Here is a 17,851-nt window from a genome sequence, read left to right as displayed (position 1 = left end):
GGAGTTTGTTGGTTTTTCTGACTCCATGGTTGCGCGTCGTATGCGTCATAAGTGTGTTCGCAGAACCAAGCGCAGAGGTCAATTTGTAAATATCGTTCCCGGAGGTCAGTGACAGAGCAAGCGCCCTGATAGTCATCCTGAATTCGCTATGGTAAACAAGTAAGATCGCGTATCCGATCCGAACAAATCGATGCTGCAACAGCAGCAACAGCAACACGCTACTACCCGTTTAGTTAACGATACCGAACTCACCGAAATAAATTCTGCTTGTTTCGTTGAGAAAGGGTAATTGATTTCTTGTACGATGTTTCTCTTCCGTTCGTTCATTCCTTGATCTCTCCGGAGATAATTTCTTTTGTAGCTAGAAAATAATTATTATCTCTCTACATTTCTATATTTTTAACGCACGCACGTTTACCTGTATCTTTTATAGTATCCAACAGTTGCAAAGAGAGAAGGGGAAAGATGAGAAGTCAGAAGAAATATACAATACGGAAAAACAAGCGGACAGCGAAGAGAAGCAAGAGCTCCCGGAATCTGTTCTGTTTCAACCGATTCAAGAGAAACCTAGGAAGAAGACTGAACCTTCAAAGGAGATGCAGGCCGCCATGAAGGTCCTCAACGATAGCCTTAAGAAGTCTCCCAGCAAAAATATATCTCATCAAATGAAAAATGCTATTAACATTATCCAACAAGAATGGTTCAAGGTCTCTAGCACGTTGAATGCCAATCCATTAGAAGTAGAAGATTATCTAGACTGTTTCGAAGAATACTCCAGTTCCTTATTGGAGTACATTGTTAATATGACCGACTCGAGTGGGAATACTGCTATGCATTATGCAGTTTCCCATGGAAATTTTGATGTTGTATCTATACTTCTCGATTCAAAAGTCTGCGATATTAACAAAGCGAATATAGCTGGATACACAGCTGTGATGTTAGCAGCTCTTGCTGAAGTCAGAAATTCCACCCATGCTTCAGTAGCCAACAGGTTGTTTCAGCTTGCTGATGTTAATATTCGAGCAAAACAAGTAAGTACTTTAAATAACTCGTTGGCATTGCAATCATAATTCGTAAGCATACATTTTGAACTTGAATTTCATCATTTCTTTCAGCACGGTCAAACTGCCCTGATGTTGGCAGTCTCCCATGGTCGCAAAGACATGACTCAATTACTCCTGGATGCTGGAGCAGCAGTTAATATTCAAGACAAGGACGGCAGTACAGCTTTAATGTGTGCGGCAGAACACGGACACACGGACATCGTACGATTGTTGCTCGACGCAGACTGTGATCCATCGATCGTCGATATAGATGGTAGTTCCGCTCTAAAAATCGCGCTGGAAGCGGGCAATCGAGATATCGGTGTGTTACTTTATGCCCACGAACGCGTGAACAGAGGAACAAGTCCATATTCGTCGATGAGACGAAGTAGGAGGGGTTCCAAACCGACAACCCCTACCGGACCTTCCCCCTCGGCTCCAGTTAGCCCAGCTCCATCTCGAAGAATTCATCCGTCAACTCCTCTTTCTCTAAACTCCTCAAAATATTCTGCTAAATAATTCACAGAACATTTGAAGACTCCTTTTTTTTTTTTTTTTTATTAATGTTTAATTGGCTAGCCCATAGTTTGAATTTTGTAATCGTATCGTACAAGTAATAATACAATTAGAGTCTCGTGTTTCCTATATTTATTGCTAAACGTGTTTTTTTAGTATTTATCGCCGATCTACGATATACTTTAAGGTATTAATTCGATAAGACAAATAATCATGATCTTGCCTAACGATTCATCAGCCCCGACGCAAGCGTTTAATTTAAGATGTCTATTTAACTGCTCAACTTTGTATACAATTATTCGAGGGGAGTTTCAGAATGTTATTTTGTAAAGTTAGTCGATAGGAAGAGCGCGCGTGGAACACACTGTCGCGCATCGTTAGTTGATAGGAAGGATTTGTATAAAGTTCTGTAAAACTTCTTTCTAGGTGCTATCAGAGTGAAATAAGAATGAATCCATTTTCATTGTTGATAAATTTTATACAATTTCACGAACTAATACGAAGTGTTGATCATCAGAACAGTCATCTCGAAAAATTCGATTTTTAAACTTAGAAACTGTAAAAGTACAAACGAAAATTTGTTATATATAAAAGCAAGTCACAGAGCGAAAGAATTAATTGATGTCTTCCAACATCCTGTGGCACAGAACATTCCAAAAAAAAAAAGAAAATCGAATCGTTAACAAACAATCCGAATTACTTGTCGCAGAAAGTTTTTCTTATACGTACTCTATAACATATTCGACTTTCAGGCCTAAGTTCCGTTAAACCCTGGGGATCAAACTATCAGTAGAATAATTGTGTACTGATATGAATAGAGAGAAAACCTACGATGCTTGTATAACCGATTACATGGTGCACAAATGCGAGACTCGTCTCTCTCGCGATCAATGTTGAATTTATATACGATGGAACATTTGTAGATCCTATGAATGGTCGTTCGATGTTGAAGTAGAAATGTTATAGATGTAAAAGTATAAATATAGCATCCATGGATAACAATGAGATGTCGAAGGGCGTGCGAGGGAAAATCGTGTTTAATAGTTGTTAAAAATTTATTCAGGGTACAGCATATACATAGATTATTACATAGAACAGAGTACGGAAGTGTAATTTCATTTCATACCTCGTTTACGCTTGTTATCTTCGTGTTAGAAATTGGATGTTTAAAAGGTAATCTTATCGTTGAACGTTCTCTTACATAGGGTTGTGAATATTTAGGTGTAACGAACGTATTTAAGTTCAACATCAAAGATTTAGGTTAACATTGTAATGAGTATTCCTAACGTTAAGAATTTCTATTAACGTTAAGTTACAATTGTGTACGTATTAAAGATAGTACAGATTGAAGCTAATAGGTATCTAGGGATCTAGAAAGTAGAAGACTACTTTTCATTGTTTGTGCCTTTACATTTAACATACTGTAATTGATAATAAACTCGAGGAGAAACTGCATAAAATTATTGTATCATATAACAATTTACCAAAAATGAATGTAAACAATATATATATATTGCGTATCAATCGAAAATCGCGTCGTGTTACAAGAATTATATATAAACTCCCTCAGCCTTCGTAAATATATCAATAATTATAGAAAATGATAACATTTGACCTTAAAAAAATCACTGTTCCATAATCAAAGTATATTATCGAGAATATATAAATCTATAAAAGTGTGGATCAATATAATATCTATGCTATTAAAAGGTCAGTAATTCGATGCTATCTCCGTTATCGTAAACAATTGATGTCCATCAATTTTAATACTATTTATAAATTACTCTACAATTACTTATTATATAAAATTCTTGATTACATTAACTATTGTTGATGTAATGAATAATCGCTCGAGGCGCTTAAAATATGAGTCATGTTCAACATCTGAATTGACGATTTTAAATGGACATTCGTGGTTGGCAGCACTGTTTACACATCGTAACGTGACGTTGACATATGTAGTTGCGTTTACTGCTCGTGTCTGTTACATGTTCGTTTCAGTGACAGTTCTTTTTCTACGGTTTGTTATTTAAATACAATATCTATACAAATCATTTAGACAGATCGTCGTACAGTTTACACGTACGATGTAAATTACAGTAAACAAATCCGTCAAAATATTGCACACGTGTTACTCTAAGAATTCGAGCTTGTAAAAGTTTGTTTATAAAACTAACGTTGATTCGTTCGAATATTTTATTGGATTACAGTTAAATATATTAAGGAATAGTACGATAAAATAAATGCTTAACTGTTCATAGGTATTATTGAAAAATGTGTATACTCGTATAATTTTTACTTGATTTTACTAACATGTTGAAATACTTTTGTTTTGTAGATCAGCAATAATCTTCTTCGTCACAAGTGCATTTTCCAACTGCCAAAATTGAGAATAAAATGCGAAGAGCCCACACAAGTAGGTTAACCAATGTTTAGAGTCCACTGCGAAGGTTGATTCTTCCGATGTAGTATCGTTTCATTTTTCTGATAGATTATGCTTACGAACCGGTACCAACGACGAGTCACGATGGGTTGGAAGATGAGAATGAAAGGATGACGGATCATTTGAAGGATAAAATTCATGCTTTAAAGTCGTTGTCGATCGATATTGGAAATGAAGTACAATATCAGGATAAAATGCTTCGTGGAATGGTGAATAAGTTCTCGATATTTGTAATTGTTTATTAAATATAGGGGGAAGGTAAAAGTGTATTGAAGAGGTTTTTCTATGGTTACAGGATGAAGATTTTGAAAGGACTAGTGGTTCGTTAACAGCTTCAGTGTCGCGTGTATTAAGATTGTCCAAGGGGAGCCATGCTTACTACATTTTATATCTAATGTTATTCTCTGTAGCTATCTTTTTCATACTATGGGTAACAGTGAAGTTCTTTTAATTTAAAGACCTGAATACTTAACGTTCATTCCTAAATCACATTATCGCGTACATATGTATAATAATTTCCAATTGTAACATTTGATATTCATATATAAAAGTTGATAATGTAAATCCATTTAGATAGATTGTACAGTTTACTTTTATCAAATTTTGTGTATAAAGAAACATTATAGCATTACATTTAATGTACATAAATTAATCTATGAGAATATGGGGAAATCGTATATTTTGTGTTAATATAACACATATGTACAGATACATTTACATTTATACATATATAAGTATAAATATATTTTCATTAATATAAAATAAGAATTGTACATTTTCAGAGATATCGTTATGAAATACAAGATTCCAGCGTAGAATAAGGAATAATTTCATTCAATTGCTTTATTCAATTCCTATTACATTGATTTATAATTAAAATTATAAGGAATATATATCATAATTACTTTTTAAAAAATCTCATTTTTCCCCGTGGCGTCATCTCTGTGAAAAGTGCTCAAACTGTTCGCACAGCGTTATCGACAGTGAAGTGAACTACTGCGCTAGTGGCGCCACCTCTACGGAGAGTGCTGGAACTATAGCTTCAGCTTTCTCCCGAGAGATGGCGCCACTAGCGCAGTAGTTCACTTCACTGTCGATAACGCTGTGCGAACAGTTTGAGCACTTTTCACAGAGATGGCGCCACGGGCAAAAAATGAAATTTTTATTTAATTAATTATAATACGCGTTCCACATAATTTTAATTATAAATCAATACAAAAGCAATTGAAAATATTGAGAATAATTAAATAATTAAAATATTGCAATGTGACGCGGTTAAGTGTATTGGCGCCTAATCTGTGTGAACCTAACCTGATCTGTCATCCGAAGACACGTGCAGTGGTAGACGCATGTGTTATGAAATTATAGCTTTAAATAAATAAATTAAACGCAAACAGAGCGTCAAAATGAAGTTAAAGAATCTACGAATAAATCCTTTGAGTCGTGTACAAAAAGAGAAACAGGAAGAAGACGAGCCAAGCACTTCAGAAGACAAAACATCGAATGTTATTTTGCCGTCTGACAGCAACTTTAATCACATAAAATGCAAGGCAGTTCGATATCAGAAATGTCAGAAACTAATGAAGGAAAAGATAAAAGCTAAGAAAGCAGCCAAGAAACAGAGAATCCAAGAAGGTGGCCCGAAACAGGTTCCCCACACTATCGAAAGCTTGAGAGAGAAAGATGAAACTACTATCACTGGTGACCTGGACGATGAACAGAATGCAGAGCTCAAAGTTGATTTTGAGAACGACGAATTCGCTGCTTATTATAGGCACGCTTACGAGCCCAAAGTTTTGATTACTTATGCAGACAATCCGACGAGGAAAACTAGAATCTTTGGTAGAGAATTAACAAGGATAGTACCAAATTCTACCTCTCTGTATAGGAATCGTTCAGGTGTTAAAAAGATGGTGAAGAGTGCTATCGCGAAGGATTTCACTGATATTATTATTGTCAATGAAGATCAGTGCAAACCTAGTATCCTTTGTACATACATACATACTATCTGTATCTTTGCTGTATCAAGAATAACATTTTTACTACTTAAATCCTATTTTCCTTATGAAATTTCTTAGATGGTATGCTAATCATTCATTTACCAGAAGGACCGACCGCATACTTTAGGCTAAGCAATGTTAAAATAACACCAGAGTTGAAACGTAGCCATAAAGAGATTTCTGGGCATAGGCCGGAAGTAATCTTAAATAACTTTACTACACGTTTGGGTTATACCATTGGTAGAATGTTGGGAGCATTATTTCATTACGAGCCCGAGTTTAAAGGCAGAAGGGTTGTAACGTTTCATAACCAAAGGGATTACATATTTTTTAGGCATCATAGGTACAATTGAAGGTTTATTCCCGACAGTGGAATCAATTAGGTCAAAAATAACATAAATGATATTACAGGTATCAATTTGACTTGGAAAGAGGTAAACCTAGATTAAGAGAATTAGGACCTAGGTTTACTTTAAGATTGAAGTCATTGCAACATGGGACGTTTGATAGTAAATATGGAGAATATGAGTGGCTTATACAAGGAAGGAGACATGATATGGAAACTAGTAGAAGAAAATTCTTCTTGTAAAACTTAATAGATGTTTTCTATTGCTTAAAAATAAATGATAATCTTTTTAAGAAATATTAAGATTTCCTTTTATTAAACTCTTATAAAATGTCAACTTGCAACAAGAATACTGCAATCCAGTCTCTATCATACGTTAAGTTTAGTTTATTTGTGTCGGAATTTATCAACCGACAATCACTGTAGTGTTACCAGCTTCACCTGTGGTCATAGGTCTTTTTACATTGTGTTTAGGAGTTTTGGGTTCAAATTGCTCATAATGAATATCAGTTCTTCTTAAAACATAAACTGCAGCTTGGAGGCCGCCTATATTAACACCTAAAGTTTTCGTTACACGAAATAAATTCCCAGCTGTTTGTAAGGCCTAGAAAAAAGGAAGCATGAATGATAATTCTAAAGGGAAACGCAATATTTAATAACATACCGTGGCAAAGCTGCGTCTGTCGCACGTGAGCAAAACAGCTCGACCTGTTAGAGGTTTCATGATTCGTCCAAGTTCTTTTAAGAATTGTTTATAAAGTATCCTATTATCCGTCGTTCGTCCACTTCTTTTTCCAAATGGCTAGGAAAAGTTACATGACTTAAAGTAGATATAACATATAATAAAAACGCGTATTTGGAAATTCAATTACCATGTCGGTAACAACGATATCAATAATCGAATCTTTAAAGGGTAATTGTGATACACTCCAATACAATAAATCAATTTTACATTCAGGAGAAGTCGCATCAATATTAGACTTTGTCCTACATACAGCTTTTGGATGATTGTCCCCGCTAACAATGTAAGTTTGAGAATAAGCTAAAGCTGCCTGAAACATATGTTTGATTAATAGGCTGATTAACATAATTGATCAAAGCTAAGATAAAAATTGTTGTACCACCTCTATTGGGATGGACCCACCACCACACATTGGATCAATTATTATATCTCCTGTATTGGGATGAGCTAATCTTAACAAGTTATAGCATACAGTTGCCCTAAGTGTAGTTGGTCCAAAGTTCATTATATTTCTACGGTGTTTAGATTCATGCGTAACACGCAATTGTGTTACAAGTTCATCTAGTCATAGTATCGTATATTATTTTCTGTAATTGGACAACTAGAAAACTATCTTAATTGTTACTTACTGTTAGTCACCTTACAAACTATTTCTAGATAATATCCAGATAAATCTACAAGCCAGAAGTATTTATCCTGCAACTCTCCCCCAACAATTCTGGCAACATCGGATGACTCAAACAGATGTGTACCAGTCCTTTCGCATGTTACTCTGTATCTTAAAATTTCATTTCCCTTAGCATTAGATGGATCTTGACCTCTTTTCTTTTCTCTCTGACTTGTAGGTGTAACAATTGTGTTACATAATATGTGGTCCTTTTTTGCTGAATTATACTGCTCAACAGTTGGATACATCTCCCCTTGGAAACCAGTAATACGCTTCCAGGCGTGTAATGCCTTTTCCAATTTCATATCATTATGTACAGCCTCTTTAAATAATTGTAAATCAGCCTCTTTACTAGTCCCAGTAAATTCAAATTTCCTAACATCTGCGACAAGAAATACATTGTCTATCGATCTCATATCTTCTACCTAAAATGATACTTCGGATAATCAAATTTTATTCATTCTTTTTATTCAATAGTAGGATATCTTTACTTCCTATTAATGTTGTTACAGTTTCACGTGTTAGAAAAAAAAAGAAAGGATCATAGTACTTGTGGAAATTGGCTCCAATCGACATTGAAAAAAATTCTGCCACGTTCCTTGACAATTTTAATATTCTTATTTAATTTCTCTTTGCATTCGTCCACCGTTTGCCATTCAAAGCCTGAAATCATGACGCTTTTTAGGTTACTCCGAGGAACACGTGCTTCCGTTTTTTTTTTCATTCATTTAGAAACATTTAAGTACCTGTATTTACGGTCGTCGCTATCGTAAAGACATTATCGTTCCGTAACGATTCTGCGAAAAGTTTTTGCAAATCTGATTTACTGTCCAGGCTCATATCGAACTTTTTACTTTGTATCTGAATTATTTTCCGCTCCTCGAACACGTGATTATGCACGTGACCAGTGTCAAACTAAATAAGGTCACACGTCTCGTTAATTACATTAACTTGCTATGAATTATTCATTAATTACGAGTGAACAACATTGATTACAGGTCAAAGTGAGTTGTCTTCCGCGTTTTCTTTTGTTCCGTTTATTCTGAAATTTTTATTCCATTTAATATACGAATATAAAATAATCAGAGGAGATGATTATTTTTTAAAACTATTCGAAACTATATTCAAAAGTAATGGAACGCTGAGAAAGACCAGGAATGCGGAAATCTACGTGCGATTTTAATCCACGAGTGAAAGGTGGCAAAAATCGCGCGGTCGCCTAGTATGTTTTTCTGCAAAATAAGGAACACCTCTTCGAACCTCCTGGCCTCCTGGTACAAATTGTCAATTTTGTTGAACAATTTACAAAATTTCTAACATTCTCGAAATGTAAGAACAAATGTTTATCAAATAAACCGCAGAGAACCAACCGGAGAACCATTGAATATTGCGAAACGAATATTTTCGATGATTATATCGATGTTGAAAATTTGTACACGTACATAGAATGTGCACGCGAACGCATACACGTATGTCTATAGACATTTTATCGAGCTGCTTCCAGTCGGAAGAACTACTACTGATACCAAAGTTTTCTGGCGTTTCATAATTCGTTTCGTTATTTATTTCTAGTTGTTTATAATTGTTATTTCCATTGAAACTTCTATACCACACTAAATTATGTTTTTGAATAACAAAAAATAATTGATCGAGTTTTTCTGATGCGCTTTATTTATTTTTCTTGCAGCGAACGACTTGTAGTTGTTTCTTGATATCTCGAGGCAGATAACTGTGAGTGGACTCTGATATTTCTATAATACAATAACGCTGTATCGATGCGATGAGTTATTTAAATATTTCTTTGAATTAACTGACAGAGGTATGGCAGTTTCCTTTGAAAATCGCGAGGGGTATCGTAGAAAACCACTTTGTAAACCCGATTGTTGGGTTTAACGATCTCTCTGCGAGCCGCATGAATATTCACGAGAGCCAGCCGACGTGAGTTGACATTCGCAGTTATCCTCAATTTAATTTCGCTGTATGGATAGCCCGCGAAATCAGTTTCTGCACTTCTCGCGTTGATGTGACATCGAACCTGGCAGAATGATCTAACTTCTACTATATACGCGAAATTATGTTATAGATAGCGCAATAGAAATGAAAAATAAATGAATTAAACGCAGCTCTGTTTTAAGATAAAGTAGTCGGTAATCTTGAAATAAAATCTTTTAGGAAATTAATGCTGCTAAGGTATTGGGATTCAGAGCAAAAGAGAGACTCGTATTTAAGTGGGAATTTGAAATAAGTTAATTAAGCGCTCATCCTATGAAACTACTACTCAACCAGTGAAATACTAGAAACTAACATATCAATCCTATTTGTTTCAGGTATGAACAATCTTGCAGACACGCTTATCTCGTCGATCATGCCATATCAACGCATCTGATAACTCTAGCCCAACGAAACTTCAATCTGTTCAGCGAAATTCCATTTAAGAAATTCGAAGTGCGAGCAGAAAACTACAAGAACCCATTTTGCATCTCTTATATAGACATGTGTCTACTTGAGGGCAGTAATATAACTCTATCGTGAGTAGCTCTCGAGAGTCAAATTTACCAATATATATGCACATACATGCATTGGTAAATTTGACTCCTAAGAGCTACTTTAACTATAGTCTCGTTTTCAGGTGAACGCGAACCCCTGGAATCCATCGCCATCATCAATCCAGTCGACGAAGAGTACTAATTAACACTGCAATTGTACATTTTGTTCCGTACAATTTCCTTAGTAGCTGGCTCTCTCGATGGTAAAAACAAGAAATACTAGACTGACTCTTAGTAAGTACTTATATGTGACTTTAGACCTTCCACGGTCGTGTTAAGGGTATCGTTCATCCACATGGTTGCGTATGCTACCACCCATCTGTCCGTGGTGCACACAAGTACTTAAAATATGTACTTTCCAGTTATTTATAGAGAATCGTCTGGTACCCTGGATTAAGAACCGATCATTAGATGGTTGCAGGCCTCGCAGGGGTAGGTTTCCATCCGCGGAAGGTGGAAACTCACGGAGGCGTCTGCATCCGAGCCCCGGGTCATTTCAGGTCGAAAGTTCGCCGGGCCATACGTCTCTCTATACATAGAAACGATTCGCCTCCTCCTACCGCCACCTCTGGCTTCTCCGCCATCCCCCTGGTCGCACCCGCTTCCACCCTTTCCTCTCTTTCTCGCGCGTCCTGTCCCGCGGACTGACAGCTGAAGCCAGGAGCGACTGAAATATTCATCGGCACAAGGCGAACGAGGCGCGACCGAACGTCGATCTGTCAACCTGTTTGACTATATAAATATGGACTGCCATCGGGTCCCCGCGCGTACTCTATAGATTTATAGAGGCGCGAAAAATGTCCTCGACGCTGGCAATTGTCGCTGAGAGTCTCGCCAAGTTTCGTCTAAACGCGTTTTAACGCGATTACGCGAGGATAATCTGAGGCAGAGCTTTCCCTTTGGTTTTGCGATGTGGGTGGATTTTTTTTATTATCGAGGGATCAATTAATGCTGATAAATTCTATGGATTTTCTAGTCTTTTTTTTTTCAATGATAATGAGTGATGAAACGGAGGGTTGTAATAGATTACGGTTTGCATAAAATGTATGTTACAAAGATTTAGGATTCGATAGCGCGTGTGTACTCTGATGCGAAGCTTTGTGCTGCAGGATGTGTCAGTCGTCGGAGTATTATCAGGGGAATACACTTCCGCGGGTTCCAGGCAACGACAGATCATCAGGATCACTGCTGGAAATTTAAAACGACAGGCCAACTTTCGAGTTCTCGCGAAATTCGCGGAACTATGCTATCAAGTTCACTCCAAATGACACATTTATACTTAAACGCTTCACTGTCCGTGGCGCCCGATCAAATTCCATTTCTCAAATTCAGTTTCACCTTTTTCCGTTTAAAAAAATTCTATGATTATATTCACCACACGCTGATCACCTTTCGCTTCCACAGATCCCATCGTTTGCTCGTGAAACGGTAATTCGATCGCATTTTCGATGGAGGATTTCTTCATTTATCGATAACGAACGCGCTAAATGCAAATGTCTTCCTCACTCTGGCCAGCCTCGCTTATAATGCATCCACGGAAGGGAAGAAAGGGGTGGCGTGCATTCGACTTCGATGGCTGTTTGTTGTCCACGCACGCCGGCCAGGGGATGGCTAACTAGACGTCGAATTAAGCCGGCACTCCGAAACGCTTTTAAAATTTAAATAATGCATCGTTCCCTCGACCCGTCGTCTATCCGCGGCGAAGCGAGGCGAGGCGGCGAGGAATCTCTCATTGTCCGCGTTCCTTCACCTGTCGACCCTCGTTCGCCCGACTTTTTGGCAGTTTTTGAGAAACGCCCGGCCGTCGCAACCTGTTACCATCGACGGGGCCGAGCCGGACGTCGGTGTTTCCGTTGTTTCGCCGCGAGACAACGGAAACGATGGCCCTGGAATGGGTGGCGGTGGATTGAAATGGAAGAAGAGAGGAAAAGTTCGCGCGGCGTCGATCTTGGACAGAAATATCGCGCGCATCCCCCGTCCGTGTGATGTACAAAAACCGGATTCCTCCAGCCGAGCCATCTTCGGTAATTAACGTTGAATTTTTTATGAATTCTATCGGTTTCCACCCCTCGCGCGTCGATCGTGCCCGCCTTGGCAGCGGGAAATCTGATAAACGATATCGATGGCCGTTCTATTTGAATAACGCTGCTCGATGGAACCAGTGGAAATGAGAAAAATTGGGGTGCCGAAAAGAGGTCTAGGAAATATGAAAAATGTCTAAATGGGAAACGAGAATTAGGCGCTAGGAAATTGGAAACTGGTTTGCTGTAACGATGAATCGAATTCGAACTATTTCTGAGTGCCCCTTTTTGGATGGGGGAGGAGTGAGAGAAAAATGGTAAAAGTGTTTCAAGTCTAAAAATGGTAGGAACGCGTACTAGAAATGTATTTTGCAGGAGTATCGTAGGACCAGAGTATAGAAAAATATTGTTGGATGAAACCAAGTGAAGTGTATGGAGACAATATTATACGAATATGTATAATTGTTTGATATTTGTATTTAATGGATTTTAATTGGGGTCCAATTACTGTTGCGTATTGGAAGCACGAATGAATGAACAATATTTAATTGGTTCTATAGAAATTCATATATTTTTGCATTCTTGACAAATTTGATTAAAACGTCTGTTTGTATTCAGTTGTTTGCGACCATATCTGCGAAATATTTTGAACTCTGACACAATAGAGAGAGGAACGATTGATTTTTAGTACGCGAGAAATGAACTAAAGTTCAAGTTTTTGCGTAACACTTCAAGTTGGAGAACGAGTGAGGGACAGTTAAATGGAAAGATGTTAAATACATAGATACGCGAGATAAACGATCGTTTATTATCGGTAGTACGTTTATCGATGCCGGTGTATACAATTAAGCGTAAGTATCGGTCAATCGATCGAGCAACAATTAGCCGGCGATTCGAGAAGTCGAGTGTGTAATTATAATTTCAAAGGAATAATTTCATCTCGTCGAAGAAAGCGGGAGAGAGGGTAGTCGAGTATCGCGAACGGAATTGAATAAAGTACAGCATCGTGAAAGCACGGTCTTTCTTTTAGTTATTTTTATTCGAGCGCAGATCTACAAGCCGAAGCATCAATTTATTTTCAACGTAAATGCCTCGAGATTAAATCGATTCCTTTCGTAGCCTTTTCTCTGTTTTAATCATAGCGGTATTCAAGGGATTTTGAAACGAATGAATTTACAGAAAGAACTACGAATGATGGATATATAATACCGGTTCTATTATTTTATCGTATTTGTACAGTAAATTGAAGACAATTATAATCCAGAAGAATGCTCACAGATAAGATTAACAATAACAGCAGATAAACACTATGATACCAGCAACAGAAATTATTATTAACAATTCGTCATATTGAACATACATGGATACATATAATATTTCTAATTTACATCTCTCAGTGACAGAAACATTATTACTATAACTCCACAATAATTCACAAGTCTGAAATCGTGTCGGTCTCCTGAAGTAACAGGTGTTATCAGCAGACGATGGATCAGTATTGTTGAGCCTCTGCCCTTTCGTGATTATGATTATTGCCCGAAAGCCAATATCGTAATCGAGGCTTTCTGAGCAACAATCAAAAGCATAAAGAGCGTTCGCGATGAACTTCTCGAGGGCGATGACTTCCTCCTCGTCTGCAACAGAGAGAACAAAATTGCTTAGCATAATGTGTAATGATATTTAAGATTATAACGGAATGTTACGGTGGGAATGACGCGGTGGTAATGGAAATTCCATACGGGGCTTTGAAAAGAATTGTAGAAGCTCGAAACAGAGAAAATCGAGAGTACCTGGCGCGCTCGTCAATCTTCCGAGGAACATGATTGAGACGAATGGCCTGGCGGGCCTATCGGATCATAATTTTATTACACGCGGGATATCGAACATATACCTATTGATACAAGATACAAACCGACACTTTCTTCTCGTGCTATTCATTGCTCTTCAAAGGATAGCGATTCACAATCATTCCCGTACAATTACTCGATCGAACCCCAGGCGTATCTCCGATGAAAACTTACGCGACGTTTACAGTAGTTTAGAGAATCCCTTCTATACCGACAGCGTTACAATTTCAAACTCGACGGCGCGAATGCATCCTAAAATATAAAAACGATCGTGCACAACAATCTATCAACAATGGCAAGAAATAATCTAAACTCTTACCACCAGCGAGCTAAGGATCGAGTCTATCGTACAACTCCATATCGACTCCACACACCGATCGAACGAAAATCCCAAAGCACTACGCGAACAAATGAATGAAACAAGCGCCAAGCGACTCTCTACAGACGAGAACGGAACGTACGTACTACAAGATAAATACCACACACGACGAAGTGGTAACTGGAAGTCGGAAGGTTCGCCAAGGTCCGGTTGCGTGGCGAAGCGAGAAGTGTGCCTCGTGGCTGGGAGAACCGGAAGCGGAAGGCGTTGGACCACGACCACCGGAGTCCCAGAGTCGAATGACGTAACTTCGAAGTCGACGGAAGGGTTGCAGGTGCAAAAGGGGTAGGGGTTGCTGGCCCTAGCCGGTGGTGGGGGCGCGTTACGCTTCTGCGCGCTTGGTTATCCTCGCGCAGGGGCTGCGAGGAGGGGGAGGCGGTCGTTCAAAATCGGCGACGAGCCGACGTCCCATGCTCGACGTCCATTAGGATACTCCCGATCTTTGTAATTTGACAATTAGCCGACGGCAGAGGTGGAACACCGTCAGTCAAACGGTTTGATGCAGCGACGGGGTCGATGCACCCGTTGGATGATTTATTTTATTAATTAGGCGACAACGTCGCTTCCGCTGATACCTGCCAACCGGATGTAGAGACCCGTGCATCCTTGCCATCCCGGATACGTTAGGAACATTGATTCCATTACCCTGCGCGCCGTCGAGCTCTCGTAATATGAGTTTTGAAGGACGTCAAAGTGATCTCGTCTTCGGTGGTTATTTTTGGTCCTCTTTAAAGTGCTCTTCGGATAGTAAACAATTAAACGCTATTAACCAGGTTGATTTTAATGTCGCGAAATTCTGAGTTACGTGATTATGGCTACGAGGGTGATCATTTTTGTAGGAACGCGAAGTTTATAATTGTGCTTGTTATTTTTAACTGTTAAGAGAAATGGTACGAGTTTCTATAGATGTCATTGGTGAAAATACAACGAGCATCCGGGGCTGCATAACTCATTTTCGTAATTGGATTCGCAGGAAATGGAGATATGGCTACATTATGCAAAATCTTGGAGGCGAATGCCGTGAATGAGATTAAACTCGTTACGGAGAAGTTCGCATGAAAATTGCAACCCACCGAATCAGGCTGACGCGATGGATCGGTAGGATCAGTTTCGAAAATAATCGAAGATCGTGGCTTCTCATCCTTCCCAGTTATTTACCAACGATTTTACCTGAAGATACATAAAGATGAAGAAGATAAAGGTAGAACAAGACGACACTTGTTATTTTCCGTAGAATTGTCGATTGTATCTGACAGTAAGTTGTAAAAATGTGCAAGCCATCTATTACGGAAAATTACGCACTTCCTGTCGCATTAAGAAAACTGCTCTACGGCTCTCTGTTCCCACTCAAAGAGAAAACGCGAAGTTTCGAAACAGGACGCTATTTCTAAAAGAAGTTAGTTGCGTACGAATCTTTTAAAATCAGAACTCTTCAAACGTACCATCACTGTTTCTATCAACGAGACCATCGTCTAACCGCGATCCAACTCATGCGAGTCGTTAAAACGAGACATCGACCCGTTATCCAGCGTGCTCGATAAACCAATCGCACGGATGCACCCATGAAGAGGAGTTCGTCGGACGTTATCGTCATGTTCCAGCTGGGAAACGTGTATATCCTGGCAGACACACGTGACACGCGCTCTTTATATAGCATTGTTCGAAGAGGAAAAGAGAAGAGGATGCTAGGAGCCAGGAGAAGGTGCATTGCCCTCTCATCCAGGGCCACCGGTTGGTCCAGGATCGTACGGCTCGCCAGGAATCGGCCTAGGCTGAACGGGTTGGAGGCTCGATTGTGATACAAGGTCACCCGTTGCGGAGTGTGAGTAATCCAGCCAGGCCTGGTCAACGACATGTTATGCAACACGGCTGTAATAATCCTTTGGTGTCGGCGGTTCCCCGCGTCTCATCTTCCTTTCTCCTCGCCTCCAGACGCCCTCAGCTTCTCGTCCGCGATCGGCTGGTGCACGCTGGCGTGAATTAACTCGAGCCGTTCGACGTGTAAAACAATGAATAAACTATACAATGGGTATTGGTCGTTTAAAAATGGCACGTACCGATATCTCCATGTGCTTGAGGGGGATGGAAACGGTCGAATATTGATTTGGTCCCGGAAGGTATTTTTAAAAGTTCTCCTCTCGTGGAAGGGGGGACCATGCTTAATTTATGTAGGATCACGAGGACCAGTTTCTTCTGGTATCCGAGCCCTTGTTTCTTAAAATAGAAAAGACCCACTAATCGTTCACCAAGCAAGGTCACAGTTGATCCCACAGATTTATCGAGGTAAATCGTTGTGCTTCTTTTTCATCGACGTAACAATCTTGGCCCACGAGCCGATAAATGGAGATCGATTAATGTTTGAAGGAAGCGTTCGATCATGTACGAGGTGCGTAACGGATTATTGGCTGGATTGCGGTTGGAAAGGACTTTGAAATAAAGTAGACTCCAGTATTTCCCCGCGGATCAGCTCCACTCCTCCTTTTTTAGACACGTAATCCGATGTGTGTCGTGCTTTTAGCCTTGTCCCCGCGGTGGAACACGGGTTTTTTTTACCCTCGAAAAATCCCGCCCGTCGACTGCGTACGCTGAGAAACGAGCACGTGCTGTTCTACTCGAGGAAGAGAGTACTCGAGAGGTGAATGAGAGAAAGAAGAGAAAAAATAGAGAGCGACGCGGGAAGAGGGTAATATACACGAGCCGCTCCGGGCAAATCCGTGCCGTCGGAAACCATCGACGACGATTGGAAGGCTGATAGAATCGGGATCCTTGAACAAATACCTCGAGTTTCGAATGAATTCGCCGTCAAACCGTGCCTAATAGAATCGAAAATTCAGCCCCCTCCGTGCGAGTACCTCGCAGCACCGTTCCGCTCTGAAACCGTATCGCTACGTGCTATCTCGAATTTCAATCTGTAATTTCGTTCCTCGAAGATACATGTTCGTACCCTGGAAATTATATGTTTTAACGGAAGGGAAAAAAATTTGCCCTATATATATATTACAAGGAAGTGTACCGTCTACGATTAAGCTTCTACGTGTCCAATATTAACTACGTTCGCCATTTTTTTAATGCCAACACACCCTCCTTTCTTCAAAAAGATTCCTCAATTTTACGAGAAACGAAGAACGCAAAAATTGTACGCGATAGTAGCGATTCTCTTTGCTCGTTCCTTAAGTAGAAGATCCTTCGTAAAAAGTAGCATTCCAGTGTCGAATAGAACGCGAATCGAAATCCCAGCGAAGCCAATCCGTGGCAGTGATTTCACTGCCCCGGCGTCCTCACCTTTTTCATCGAGTTAGCG

At 39.3% G+C, this 17,851-nt stretch overlaps 5 protein-coding genes across 9 annotated transcripts in view; 3 read left to right on the top strand and 2 right to left on the bottom strand.

Moving 5' to 3' along the window:
* Kank (KN motif and ankyrin repeat domain-containing protein 2 kank) overlaps positions 1–3,019 on the top strand; it is a 40,540-nt gene extending 37,521 nt beyond the window's left edge. For all 4 annotated transcript variants that reach the window (XM_076905179.1, XM_076905181.1, XM_076905180.1 and 1 more), the window contains 2 exons: positions 434–1,031; positions 1,116–3,019. In XM_076905179.1, the coding sequence (XP_076761294.1) occupies positions 434–1,031; positions 1,116–1,562 (1,045 nt within the window). In that variant the 3' untranslated portion in view covers positions 1,563–3,019. The remainder of the gene's footprint in view (positions 1–433; positions 1,032–1,115) is intronic.
* LOC143429476 (organic cation transporter protein-like) overlaps positions 1–17,851 on the bottom strand; it is a 97,208-nt gene that overhangs the window by 8,334 nt on the left and 71,023 nt on the right. The window lies entirely within an intron of this gene.
* Positions 3,552–4,805, top strand: Bet1 (blocked early in transport 1). 2 transcript variants are annotated; one of them, XM_076905207.1, is made up of 4 exons: positions 3,552–3,579; positions 3,898–3,975; positions 4,051–4,211; positions 4,298–4,805. In XM_076905207.1, exons 2-4 carry the CDS (start codon positions 3,957–3,959, stop codon positions 4,451–4,453), a joined length of 336 nt encoding a protein of 111 aa, XP_076761322.1. In that variant the 5' UTR covers positions 3,552–3,579; positions 3,898–3,956; the 3' UTR covers positions 4,454–4,805. The 2 variants fall into 2 exon arrangements, with proteins under 2 accessions (XP_076761322.1, XP_076761323.1); XM_076905208.1 differs by having other exon boundaries at positions 3,558–3,579; positions 3,903–3,975.
* On the top strand, positions 5,301–6,986 carry LOC143429033 (putative ribosome production factor 1). The gene is made up of 3 exons (XM_076904398.1): positions 5,301–5,982; positions 6,081–6,345; positions 6,414–6,986. The coding sequence occupies exons 1-3, from the start codon at positions 5,409–5,411 to the stop codon at positions 6,589–6,591; spliced, it is 1,017 nt and encodes a 338-aa protein (XP_076760513.1). The 5' UTR covers positions 5,301–5,408; the 3' UTR covers positions 6,592–6,986.
* LOC143429032 (tRNA (guanine(6)-N(2))-methyltransferase THUMP3) lies at positions 6,755–8,660 on the bottom strand. The gene is made up of 7 exons (XM_076904397.1): positions 8,504–8,660; positions 8,308–8,420; positions 7,720–8,182; positions 7,473–7,651; positions 7,221–7,400; positions 7,013–7,150; positions 6,755–6,952 (listed from the first exon to the last, which is right to left on the bottom strand). The coding sequence occupies exons 1-7, from the start codon at positions 8,595–8,597 to the stop codon at positions 6,755–6,757; spliced, it is 1,365 nt and encodes a 454-aa protein (XP_076760512.1). The 5' UTR covers positions 8,598–8,660.

This window comes from Xylocopa sonorina, chromosome 11, assembly GCF_050948175.1.
Source record: "Xylocopa sonorina isolate GNS202 chromosome 11, iyXylSono1_principal, whole genome shotgun sequence".
Classification (NCBI taxonomy): domain Eukaryota; kingdom Metazoa; phylum Arthropoda; class Insecta; order Hymenoptera; family Apidae; genus Xylocopa; species Xylocopa sonorina.
The sequence above is the reverse complement of the archived record's forward strand: the minus strand, read 5'-3'. Positions and strand labels throughout refer to the sequence as shown.

Coding starts and splice junctions, on each gene's coding strand:
- Bet1 (XM_076905207.1), top strand. Junction 4,212..4,297: donor ATAAAATGCTTCGTGGAATG/GTGAATAAGTTC, acceptor CTATGGTTACAG/GATGAAGATTTTGAAAGGAC.
- LOC143429033 (XM_076904398.1), top strand. CDS start 5,409: ATGAAGTTAAAGAATCTACGAATAAATCCTTTGAGTCGTGTACAAAAA. Junction 5,983..6,080: donor TGAAGATCAGTGCAAACCTA/GTATCCTTTGTA, acceptor GAAATTTCTTAG/ATGGTATGCTAATCATTCAT. Junction 6,346..6,413: donor ATATTTTTTAGGCATCATAG/GTACAATTGAAG, acceptor ATGATATTACAG/GTATCAATTTGACTTGGAAA.
- LOC143429032 (XM_076904397.1), bottom strand. CDS start 8,597: ATGAGCCTGGACAGTAAATCAGATTTGCAAAAACTTTTCGCAGAATCG. Junction 8,421..8,503: donor AGCGACGACCGTAAATACAG/GTACTTAAATGT, acceptor TCATGATTTCAG/GCTTTGAATGGCAAACGGTG. Junction 7,151..7,220: donor ATATCGTTGTTACCGACATG/GTAATTGAATTT, acceptor AACTTTTCCTAG/CCATTTGGAAAAAGAAGTGG.